This window comes from Acanthochromis polyacanthus, chromosome 18 (genome assembly GCF_021347895.1).
Source record: "Acanthochromis polyacanthus isolate Apoly-LR-REF ecotype Palm Island chromosome 18, KAUST_Apoly_ChrSc, whole genome shotgun sequence".
NCBI classification, from domain to species: Eukaryota; Metazoa; Chordata; class Actinopteri; family Pomacentridae; genus Acanthochromis; species Acanthochromis polyacanthus.
This window is the reverse complement of record NC_067130.1, coordinates 22,694,290-22,706,383: the sequence shown is the minus strand read 5'-3', so window position 1 is coordinate 22,706,383 and position 12,094 is coordinate 22,694,290. Positions and strand designations below refer to the sequence as shown.

Below are 12,094 nucleotides of genomic sequence, written 5' to 3'. Positions count from 1 at the left end.
TTGACCTATTTCACACCTTATTGTTTACTGTTTAATGTAATTCCGAATGTGTTCATTGATAGTTTTGATGCCTTCAGTGAGAATCTACAATGTAAATAGTTATGAAAATAAAGAAAAAACATTAAATGAGAAGGTGTGTCCAAACTTTTGACAGGGAGTGTACATTGAAATTCTTTTAAAATAAAGTGGCAGACTTTGGTTTTGTTTGACATGTAAACAATAATAATATTGTTTTTCTGTGTGAAATAAGAGTCCCTATATAAATATCTATCGTCCAATTCTTTAAAGTTTTAGTGACACTCCGGTACAACAGTATGTGGCTTAAAGTATGCAGTGAATATAAATACTTTAGTATGACTTGAATCAGTTCATGTAAGCATACATTGGTGTGCAAAATTTGAAGTTTGTGGTGCACCCTTACTTAATACTATGTAATGACTGATGGACAAAGAGATACATTTATTTCTGCACAGAATTTTGTGCAGCGGTTCATGTGGTGAGTAGCTTTTACCAGCTTACTTGTGCAGTTTCAGATAAAAGCTACTCACTGCATGAAATAGCAAGATTGGTGTACAGATGTGGAGGCAAACGCACATAGATGTGTAAGAACACATCATGTTCATGTCATAGGTAATATAATCTGTTTATGCTACCTACAAGGAAATGTCTAAGGGGTGGATACATTTTGCAGATATAGATTGACCATATTAGAATGTTTGTAAAGCCTACTTAGCCACCACTTTTCCATGCACTGATCATGGTGTATTACAGGATAGGTTTACAGTTTTTAATATCTGTTCCAATATAAGACATGTTCCTACCGTAAAGATATCAATATTTCTAACATTTTTAACTGACTAAAATAAATTCCCATTTATGTCCTAATATGTTGTGCACTACATGTTGTGTAATATATAGTTCCCTTTACCTGCCCACTGATACCTTGAAAGGAAACGTATTCATAAAAATCAATGCTTCTTTAGGCATCTTGACATCTCGCGGGAGAGCAGGCGGACTTCAAAGTTTAAGATGACCAGGAAGATTCTGACAGCCATCGTACAGCGTCTGATCAATCTGGTGTCTCTGGACATCTCAGGTCACATTATGCTGGACAACTGCACAGTTCCACATTTTGAAGAAGCAATGGGGCGTCCAAGGTGGGCAGCTAACTGCAGAATGTGAAATTAATCTATTTTCATTTACCCTCAGATGAATGATGATCTTCTTAACAAGTCATATGTTTCTCCCTCTTTAGCACTGAACCATGTAAGAGCAGCATCTATCCTTTCCAGGAGCTGAAGAGGCCTCTGCAGTTTCTTGGCTTGTATGACACCACCCTCTGTAATGTGACACACATCCCTGCTTACAAGGTAATGGTTATTTTTTATGACTTGGTTTGAACTCATAAATAGTGATTCTCCTTCAAAACTGATCAAACCAAGTTGGACTGAACACATAGGAGTTGTTGCATTCTGGTTTTGATGCTGTCATTCACCCCCATTAGGATTTTTCTACTTGTGAATGCAGTGTCAGTGCTACAGGTTGTGAAGTAGAGGGAAAATAATGTGTCTTCCTTGTTTGATTTTTATTTCTCCAACAACATGTGTGTTGCTTTCCTTGTTTTGAGACTTCACATCAATAACTCTGTTGCAGCCGCTGAATAAGGTATAAGTGCATTTGGTGACCCATTTTATTTCTTCTTCTTTTTTATTCATCCAAGAGAACCACACATCCACAATCTATTGTAATTTTTCCCATGCATTATTTATTAGTGACTGGCTACCACCACATTTAGTCACATAGGACCAGCTGACCCGAGTCTGTCCCATCCCATGTTTCCCTACCTGCAGGCTGACCAGTTCTTCCGTCATTCAACTGCGTTCAGTCTCTCGTCTTACAGATGAACTCCAGTTCCACTGTCCTGGACTTCAATTTGCAATGATAGTCCTTGTTGTTTTCTCTGACATCCAAGTCCGTCTTACTAAGAGCTTTTGTTTTAGGGGTTGCAGGGTTTAGCAGTGTAATATTACTGTATATGTGACACATGCCATAAAAATGCAATTCATGTGATGACTGAATTAACCACAGCAGCTCCCATGCAATATAATTTTGCATGTGTGAGCAGAGCCACTTGTCTGTATACATCCAATACATATCCACAGTTCTAAGGAACAATCACATTGGTGATGAAGTTGCCTTGATGACTTTTCTGGAGCTAGTCGAGCTAGCTACCTGTCAAAGGAAAATGAAATGGTATTTTCAATTGCTTAACCGAAACCACGAAGTTGCAAGGAAGAAATGAAAGAGGAAATGTTGCTAAATATAATTTGGGCAAATTTAGAGAAAAATGTACAGATATCAAGCTGGGTAGAAAAACAGATTTCCTTTGGCAAACTTTCGATGTGAAACAGCAGCCCTTTTTCTGTTGCTTCATGAGTGACTGGATAATAGGCTTGTTTGAGATTAAATGTGTCTCGCTTGGAAAGCGGAGAGCAGTAGCAGCAGGGGGCAGAATTAAAAAGTAGGCAGTAAAGTAGGACAGTTTACAGCAGCCTTTAGTCTGCATGTGAAGTAACAGAAAAACTCACATCCTCTTTGATCTGATTCTGATTTATTAAAACATTATAAGACACAAATCATTTGTGTGCTGTCATACAATATTCTAATTATGACAGAGTAGCCAATTTTACAGGTAATAGGTGATCTCTGCTCAGCCTTCATTTTACATGATTTATTGTGCGACTCAGCATCATGTCTGTTAAATTAACTGAGCAGGCCTACAAAATGACATTAACAATTCAAAATATAAATTTACAGTCAAATACAGTAGAAAGAAATACAACAGAAAATTACTAATGTGTCAGAAGTTTAGACTTTTGGTGCTGAAACATTTTAAAAATCCTCTCATCCCACTTACCAGATGTTTTTGTGTTATTAAATACCTGAAGAACAAATACCCTGATCAGGCATTAAGTTGTGACCACCTTCCTAATATTGTGTTGGTCCCCTTTTGCTGCCAAAACAGCCCTGGCCTGTTGAGGCATGGACTCCACTCAACCCCTGAAGATGTGCTGTGGTATCTGGCACCAAGATGTTAGCAGCAGATCCTTCAAGTCCTGGAAGTTGTGAGGTGGGGCCTCCATAGATCAGACCTGTTTGTCCAGCACATCACACAGATGCTTGATTGGACTGAGATCTGGGGAATTTGGAGGTCAAGTCAAAACCTCAAACTGGTTGTTGTGCTTCTCAAACCATTCATGAACCATTTTTGATTTGTGGCATGGTGGATTATCGCTGAAAGAGGCCGCAACCATCAGGGAATACTGTTTCCATGAAAGGGTGTACATGGTTTGTAACAATGCTTAGGCAGGGCTCCAGACTAACTTTTTTCCGAGGAGCACAGTGGCCCCTAACTTAAAATTTTAGGAGCGCAAGCAAAAAATTTAGGGGCACACACCAACATCGACTTGCAAAGTAAATATTCACATTTCCTCTCATTTTAACTGTATTACTGATAAATACTTGCACAGTAAATGCGGAAACTATGTTTTCAATTAACATTTCACTGTGCAGCACTTGACAAAATATAACAAGAAAAGCACTCAGAGAGCGCAGTACTCCGCCAAGGCTACTCAGTTGATGTATCATTTCCGACGGATGAAATCTGTAATAAAAATTACCTTGTGCTGAGTACAGGCATGTGTTATGCATGTGCACGTTATGTATTTATACCAAATTGCGTGTAAATTACTCTTATAAATGTCTGTTGATCAGTTAATCAATTTTGGCAAGCCTTTGTTTTACTTGTGCTAAAATAACCGTTCTCTTCAATCTTTTATTTTGAAGGCGTATTTTATATGCTACGGGCTTTTATTTTGTGACCATTTCAGCAGCACAGGAAGTGTTTCTCTAAGGAGAGTTTTCTTGACATGACGAAGACGCTGCTGAAAAGTCCGAAAATTCACGTAAAGACGAAAGAAAACGGTTTCACGCTGTTGCTGTCTAGCAAAGGATGTGTCTAAACTTAGAAGCAGCTGGAATGGAGACAAGAAAGGAGCCGTCAGCCCTTTTTTGTGTTCAAAATAAGGCTGAACATAATGAAGGCTTTGTGAAACAGCAGGAACTTAACCGTTATTCTATGATCTGTTATATAAACGTATTCAGCTTCTCTGACAGATGCTTGACCTCTGTCTGACTAGGAAACCTTCAAAATCAGACAAATACAATCAATATCTCTCCAATTTAATTCAAACACAAATTTTCTATTAAATGTCATGTTTAGCAATCTAAATAATTCAGCTGTTAAAGTGAGTAAGAGTCAGGTGTTTCTCAATATGTAGATTTTGGCCAAATACCAGGCCAGAATCTGCAGCTGCAGAGTATGTGAGAGTATTGCCAACAGCCTCTATAAAGGAATTATTTTAGTAAGTGATGTCTGCTTACAAACTGACAGATTTGGACTGCTAATTTGAAATTTAACATATGAATGTTGCCAAACATCAAGTCTTTTTGAAAAAAATAGTCTTGATGTTTTGTGTCGTAAGAGGTGTTATTTCAGCCACTTTGTTGTCAGAAAACATTTCTTATTTAGATCTGGATTTTGTTTACCCTGTCTGAAACATTAATGGCATATGGCATTCATGTCTGTTTAAGAGGAAGTGTACAACTTGTGGTTGTTTTTAGAGATGGTAATGGGTATTTTCTCACTACAATTTGTTGCCTGCTCTACGAAATTTTCATCGTCTCTAGCACCAGCACTAAATGCAAAATAATTAATGGACAGCTCTGCATTAAAACTCTGTGTTGCTTGTTGAATTTTCAGGTGACTGGATCAAAAAATGAAGACCAGGTTCTGAATGCCATCGAAGCTTACACAGAGTTTCGTCCTGAGCTGGCCCACAGAGCCATCAATCAGCTGTTTGATATTGCCAGAATACAACACTGTAGCCAGCTGCTCCGGGCTTTGCAAGTACGAAGTGATTTTGTTGACCTTCTCTTATGTGTATGTGCTATGAATCTGCATCCTGTTTCTTTTTCTCATTCATGTCTTGTAAACTTTCTGTCCTTGTTTCAGCTTGTCATAGCAGCGCTAAAGTGCCATAAGTATGATAAGAGCATCCAGGTGACAGGCAGCGCTGCTCTGTTCTACCTGACCAACACAGAGTACCGCAGTGACCAGAGTGTGCGGTTACGTCGGGAGGTTATTCAAGTGGTACTGAATGGAATGGAGCAGTACCAGGAGGTCACTGTAAGTGTACTCTGTGGCCTTATGTTAACAGATAGGTGTTTGTAATATACAATAACATTTTTATTAGGATTGATGGATACATTTTTATATACACTGTTTATTAGTAATCAAGAACACAAAGTATTTTGAATGGATGTGTATTTGTGGTGTTAAGAGGCTATTAGATGCTGCTGCAGCAGAACATTGCACAAGACCACAGTGACTACAGATAGAGAGGCAGACACATTTGAGCCAAGGTAGTGCATTTTTAAATTGATTTTATTTTATCTGGAATTGTTTTTATAAAATCTTAATACCAATAATTGAAAAAACGCTGACTATTTGATCTGATAGTCAGCTGATCCCTATTTTTGATAAGTGCATGTATTGTTTTGCTTAACAAAAACAGTCATTTACATTTTCAACAAATGTGAGTGTTCGTGGCAATATATGTGTGACTATATGTGATTAAATCTGTGACTTGATTGATAAGCATACCTAGTTACAGTTGTGCTCATAAGTTTACCCTGGCAGAATTTATGATTTCTTGGCCATTTTTCAGAGAATATGAATGATCACACAAAAACCTTTCTTTCACTCATGGTTAGTGTTGTGCTGTAGTTATTTATTATCAAACAACTGTGTTTATTCTTTTTAAAATATAATGACAATAGAAAGTACCCAAATGGCCCTGATCAAAAGTTTACATACCCTGGTGGTTTGGCCTGATGACAGGCACGCAAGTTGACACAAACGGGTTTGAATGGCTAGTAAAGGTAACCATCCTCATCTGTGATCTATTTGCTTGTAATCAGTGTGTGTGTAAAAAAGGTCAGTGAGTTTCTGGGCTCTTGACAGACCCTTCATCTTTCATCCAGTGCTGCACTGACGTTTCTGGCTTCTAAATCATGGGGAAAGCAAAAGAATTGTCAAAGGATCTGTGGGAAAAGGTAATTGAATTTTATAAAACAGGAAAGGGATATAAAAAGATATCCAAGAATCTGAAAATGCCTATCAAGAGTGTTCAAACATTAACTAAGAAGTGTAAACTGAGGGGTTCTGTTGAAACCAAACTACAGTCAGGTAGACCAACAAAAATTTCAGCCACAGCTGCCAGAAAAATTGCTCGGGTTGCAAAGAAAAACCGACAAATAACTTCAGCTGAAATACAGGAGTCTCTGAAAAAAACTGGTGTGGCTGTTTCAAGATGCACAATAAGGAGGCACTTGAACAAAAATGGGCTCCATGATCGAGTCGCCAGAAGAAAGCCGTTTCTACGCAAATGCCACAAAGCATCCCTCTTACAATATGCCAAACAGCACAGAGACAAGCCTCAAAACTTCTGGAACAAAGTCATTTGGAGTGATGAGACCAAAATTGAACTTTTTGGCCACAACCATAAACACTACATTTGGAGAGGAGTAAACAAGGCCTATAATGAGAAGTACACAATCCCTACTGTGAATCACAGAGGTGGATCGCTGATGTTTTAGGAATGTGTGAGCTGCAGAGGCACAGGAAACTTGGTAAAAATTGATGGCAAGATGAATGCAGCATGTTATCAGAAAATGCTGGAGGAAGACTTACACTCATCAGCCCGGAAGCTGCGCATGGGACGTACTTGGACGTTCCAACATGACAACGATCCGAAGTACAAGGCCAAGTCTACCTGTCAGTGGCTACAACAGAATAAAGTAAAAGTTCTGGAGTGGCCATCTCAGTCTCCTGACCTCAATATCATTGAGGCACTCTGGCGAGATCTCAAACATGTAGTTCATGCTAGACAGCCCAAGAATTTACAGGAGCTGGAGACTTTTTGCCAAGAAGAATAGGCAGCTTTGCCATCTGACAAAATAAAGACCCTCGTCTACAACTACCACAAAAGACTTCAAGCTGTCATTGATGTTAAAGGGGGGAATACACGGTATTAAGAACTGGGGTATGCAAACTTTTGATCAGGGTCATTTGAGTAGTTTCTGTTGTCAGTATTTAAAAAGAGTAAATACAGTTGTTTGATAATAAATAGCTTCACCCAACCACTTACCATGCATGAAATAAAAGTTTTTGTGTTATCATTCATATTCTCTGAAAAATTACCAAGAAATCATAAATTCTGCCAGAGTATGTAAACTTATGAGCACAACTGTAGATTAGTTAAGAGGGAACATTCATCACAGTTGTTCTGTTCTCATGCAGTTGTTGACCAATTCAAGTATCAACATCTGCACTGTAATTTTGGCTATGATGAAATTCTCACAGTGCACATGCAATAAAACAGTACTTCAGTCAGTCAAACCTCAGTAGTTCTGAAGCACATTTTAAAATGGATAATGCATGCCCATATACTTAATTTATGGCCGCAAAGCTTCTTTTTTAAATCATAATTTTGGTGCATGTTTTATTGTTTTCTCAAGACAGAATTACTGTATGGCTGCTTAATGTCAACATATGAGAAGCTTGGCATCTTCTCTAAAGGGGCAAAAGGGGTTTTTAGGAAAGATAGTTAAGACACAAGTGGAAATGACTTCAAGTCTTAGGCAGCCATGGCTGATGAGAGCAGTACACCTTTGTCATCAGCTTTCTATAGAGAATGTTTTAACGCTGTTTTATGGGTACTTTACATTGCTATAATACGTTAAAAAACACTCTACAAAATGATATAAAGAGTAAATACAAAAAAATAAGAGAACCAGATGCTGCAGCTGAGGTACGAAAATTCTTCATTTGTCAATTATATAGTTAGTTAAATAAAGTAATTTAAGAATTAAAGTAATATCTATTATGTTTTGTTGTATTAAACAAAAACATGTAAAGCTCCAAAATCTTGCGCATGTGAGAATAATTTTACTGTTCTGTATATTAGGACTGCAGCTATCGATTATTTTAGTAATGGAGTATTCATTATTCTGGCGATTAATGGAGTAATCGGATTCTGCTGCGAACTTATCTGTTGGAAATTATAGCAGAATACTGCGCTGAGTGCTGGTATGGACTCAAATACAGGTGGATCTCAATGTCTTTCTAAGATCCGCCCCCACTCTACTTCCCACTGGCTAATGATATTAGCAGGGACGGCTGGTATAAATGGGCTCACAGGGCTAAGCCCTCCCAGGCCAACACAAAAAAGATGAGAAAGTTATTTTTCAAATAACTTACAACAGATTGTTTTAAGTTTAGGTGAAAACAAAGGTAGCAACAAAACCAATAAGTCAAAAGAAAAACACAGAATATCTCTAAATGGGCTTATTTTTTTACAGCCCCGGCAGATACAGTCTACTTTCATTCATTTCGTTCTTGTAAGTGATTGACAGGTGTCATGTCCCGCCCCTGTGATTTACTGATCATTTGGGCTAACTTCGGGCAGCCCACAGGCCACTGACTTTTGACCAATAGCAGCGAGTTAACACAGCGGTGGCTTTCATTCATTTCGTTCTTGTAAGTGATTGACAGGTGTCATGTCCCGCCCCTGTGATTTACTGATCATTTGGGCTAACTTCGGGCAGCCCACAGGCCACTGACTTTTGACCAATAGCAGCGAGTTAACACAGCGGTGGCTTTCATTCATTTCGTTCTTGTAAGTGATTGACAGGTGTCATGTCCCGCCCCCGTGATTTACTGATCATTTGGGCCAACTTCAGGCAGCCCACAGGCCTTTGACGCAACGAGAAAAGGTTAAGCTATGGTGGGCGTTAGCATGAACGAGGTGGATTATTTGCTTTCATGTCCATTTTCCTCAATGTCTTTGGAGGAAAAGCTGGAAGTTAAGAGACTGGGATCACATCGGCCGTCGATGTGAGCTTCTTTTCAAATAAGGTTAGCCCATGTTGACCTGTTAAAGGACTGTGACACCTTGTTTTTGCTGAGGTCATCTGTTGTACTGAAGGCGTGTTTTGCACTACATGTCGCCAAACAGTTGTAATAAGACAGTTGCAGCAGGCTATCTGTGGGCAGTTGTTGCAGTTGGAACAAGTTTTGTAGTGGTGTGTGTGTGTGTGTGTGTGTGAGTGAGTGAGTGAGAGAGTGTTGATGTAGAACACTAAACAAGTATAGTGTACGTGTAATTGATGTAACTGTGTGTATCATAGGTGATGTTGCTTTTGCAGCTGTGTTAACCATTTAGTCGGTGTTATGCATTTGTTAGCCCACCCAACAAATTTCACCACCAGCCGCCACTGGATATTAGCAAAAGCTGCATTCCCCTCATTCCATTGGTAGATGAACTCGATTGGCAATGTAATCCTGATCTTTTTTTTTTCGAGCCAAGCGCCGGCGCTGCACGCCGGAATTCTGGCACGGTACCTAAATACTTAGAGAAAACATGCAGTGAAGGTATGTGTCAACTAGATGCGTTTTCCCTGCATGTTAACATGCCGCATCTGAAAATCTCACGCATAGTGGACGGTCACTAGCGGGCCACAACATTGTCACATGACAGCGCTCGAGCTTCAGCGGACCACTATGTGCTCACGTGACCGAGCTTTCAGCTCGGCAGATGCGTCTAGCAAACACAGCGGCTGGGCTTTAGATTTTATTTCGAAAACACTTCAGGGAAAATATTTCTGAAAGCATTTGAGGCGAGACATAAGCTGTGCAGCAGCTGAATCTGTCCTTGTTTTAGTTGGCCGACGAATAGCTTAGACGACCATTTAGACCGTGGACTGGTTGGGCACTCCTCCCTTAAACAATAGAAAAGCTCCGCCGGTTAAAATAGAAGCGCCCCGTCAAATTTAAGGATCAGGTTTATATCGAAGGAAGTCTGGGTTCGGCCTCGGACCGCGGTCCACCATTACGTGACCTGGAGTCTAGAATGTACTTGATTAAACGAAGCCTCGATTCAGAGAATTTTGCCTCGAGGATTTTTAGTAATTGAATTACTCGAATAACTGGAGTAATCGTTTCAGCCCTTCTGTGTATATCAACAATGAGTACGCTTTTTTGTATTTACATCTAAAGAAAATATAGCACGATAAAACAAATTTTTACTATCTTATTTATTTAAAGGACATCTTACAATAACAATAATCTTGTAGTAGGCTTTTTTGATATATGTTTAATTGGTGAACTTGTTTCTGTGTTTCCTGCTCCTTCCCCACACCAGGTTCAGAGGAACTGCTGCTTGACTTTGTGTAACTTCAGCATTCCAGAGGAGCTGGAGTTCCAGTACAGTCGAGTCAACCAGCTGCTGCTGAAAATCCTGGAGCCAGCCCGGCAGGATGAGTCTATCCAGAGAATCGCTGTTCACCTTTGTAATGCTTTGGTCTGCCAGGTGGACAACCATCACAAGGAAGCTGTGGGAAAGATGGGATTTGTCAAGGTATCATTAACATGAGTGTTACTGTTTTATTCCTGACAGAAGTTTTTAAAAGCTGTTGTTTGAAGTCATGCCATGTACTAAGAATGTTATGAGAGACATGTTCTTTTGGCATTAGCTAATTAATGAAAGTCACACACAATAGGTCTTTCCATTTTCAGCTGAAAATACTGCAGACTTGGCGCATTTCATAATGACTGTCTACCACTCTAACCATAGCTGTCCATGTCCCCTTCATGAAGAAAACTCTCTTTGCATCTGCTCTGTTACGTGATTGGCAGATCACAGCCGACTATAACGACTGCTCCTTCCTGGTGCATTGTAGCTCTGTAGTCTGGCAACACACTGTGTTGGCAAATCAAATCTGAAAGCACCCATACTGGTGGGAATACCATTTAGAATAATAACTTCTATCAACTGAAGCACAGTGTCATGCTGGTTTGTAAGATTTGCGTTTGTAACAAGATGGCCCTAGCCTTGTTTTGATGTAGTACTACTGTGTGTGATTATTCTTGTCATCAATTCAATTTCCCTTTTTTTTCATTCTCAGACAATGCTGAATTTAATTCAGAAGAAGCTACAGGACAGAATGGTGAGTGCTGGCTATTTTCTTCCTTTTACTTTAAAAATGTATTGCTTTATTTCAGAAATAATTCTTGTGTATCAGTACAGTTGAGCGGTAAGCAGGCCCTTTTTTAACTGACCGCAGCCCTGAGATTATTTAGAATAATATGATCATTGTTTGAATGCAATATAATCCTTATTCAAGTATACTTGTTTGTCTACCTCTTCAAATCAAATGTTTGGTAATTGTTTCTGCACAAAATTATTATTATGTTTGTTTTCACCCAGTGTGACCAGGTGATGGAGTTTTCCTGGAGCGCCCTGTGGAACATCACTGATGAAACACCTGACAACTGTCAGATGTTCCTCAATTGTCGGGGCATGAGTCTCTTTCTGGAGTGTCTACAGGTGAATGCACACTCAGCTATATTGTACCTGTTGTATCTTGCCTGAAACCATTTGTTCCATACTGTATTGTGTATCACATTCAGTGTTACGCCTTTGATTTATGAAATGTGATTTATAACATCATAGACGGATGTCATTAAAAAATGTAGAAGTGTATACCAAATTGAAGATCACACCTTTGGATTATTAGAGGAGTGATCTCAATATTTCTATTGTGGAGTAATATAACTCTGCTCTCTTGACATGATCTTATTTCAGGAATTTCCAGACAAGCAGGAGCTTCACCGCAACATGTTGGGTCTGTTGGGAAATGTTGCTGAAGTCAAAGCTCTGAGGCCACAGCTGCTCACCCCACAGTTCATCACTGTATTCAGGTTAGTGAATGGAAACCAAGTAGTGGAAACCAGTGGGGTGGGCGTGGCGGCTTGTGACCCTCGCTTCCTTGTGGCGCGGCCTGGTCCCCCCTCTGGGGTGGGGTGCTGCGTGCAGCTGGCCCGTGTTGGGGCTATGGTGTCTGCCGGGGCGCTGCTCTGGATCTGCAGCTCCCAGGGGTTGCTGTGTTGGCTGAGCCAGTTGGTTCGTGT

The 12,094-nt window shown here is 39.7% G+C and overlaps 1 protein-coding gene across 1 annotated transcript in view; it reads left to right on the top strand.

The window, feature by feature from the left end:
• The window catches only part of zer1 (zyg-11 related, cell cycle regulator), a 44,090-nt gene that overhangs the window by 4,868 nt on the left and 27,128 nt on the right, over positions 1-12,094 (top strand). Inside the window, exons 5-12 of the mRNA XM_022217355.2 lie at positions 984-1,157; positions 1,256-1,370; positions 4,823-4,969; positions 5,075-5,248; positions 10,326-10,541; positions 11,089-11,130; positions 11,391-11,510; positions 11,769-11,884. Of these exons, the coding sequence (XP_022073047.1) occupies positions 984-1,157; positions 1,256-1,370; positions 4,823-4,969; positions 5,075-5,248; positions 10,326-10,541; positions 11,089-11,130; positions 11,391-11,510; positions 11,769-11,884 (1,104 nt within the window). The remainder of the gene's footprint in view (positions 1-983; positions 1,158-1,255; positions 1,371-4,822; positions 4,970-5,074; positions 5,249-10,325; positions 10,542-11,088; positions 11,131-11,390; positions 11,511-11,768; positions 11,885-12,094) is intronic.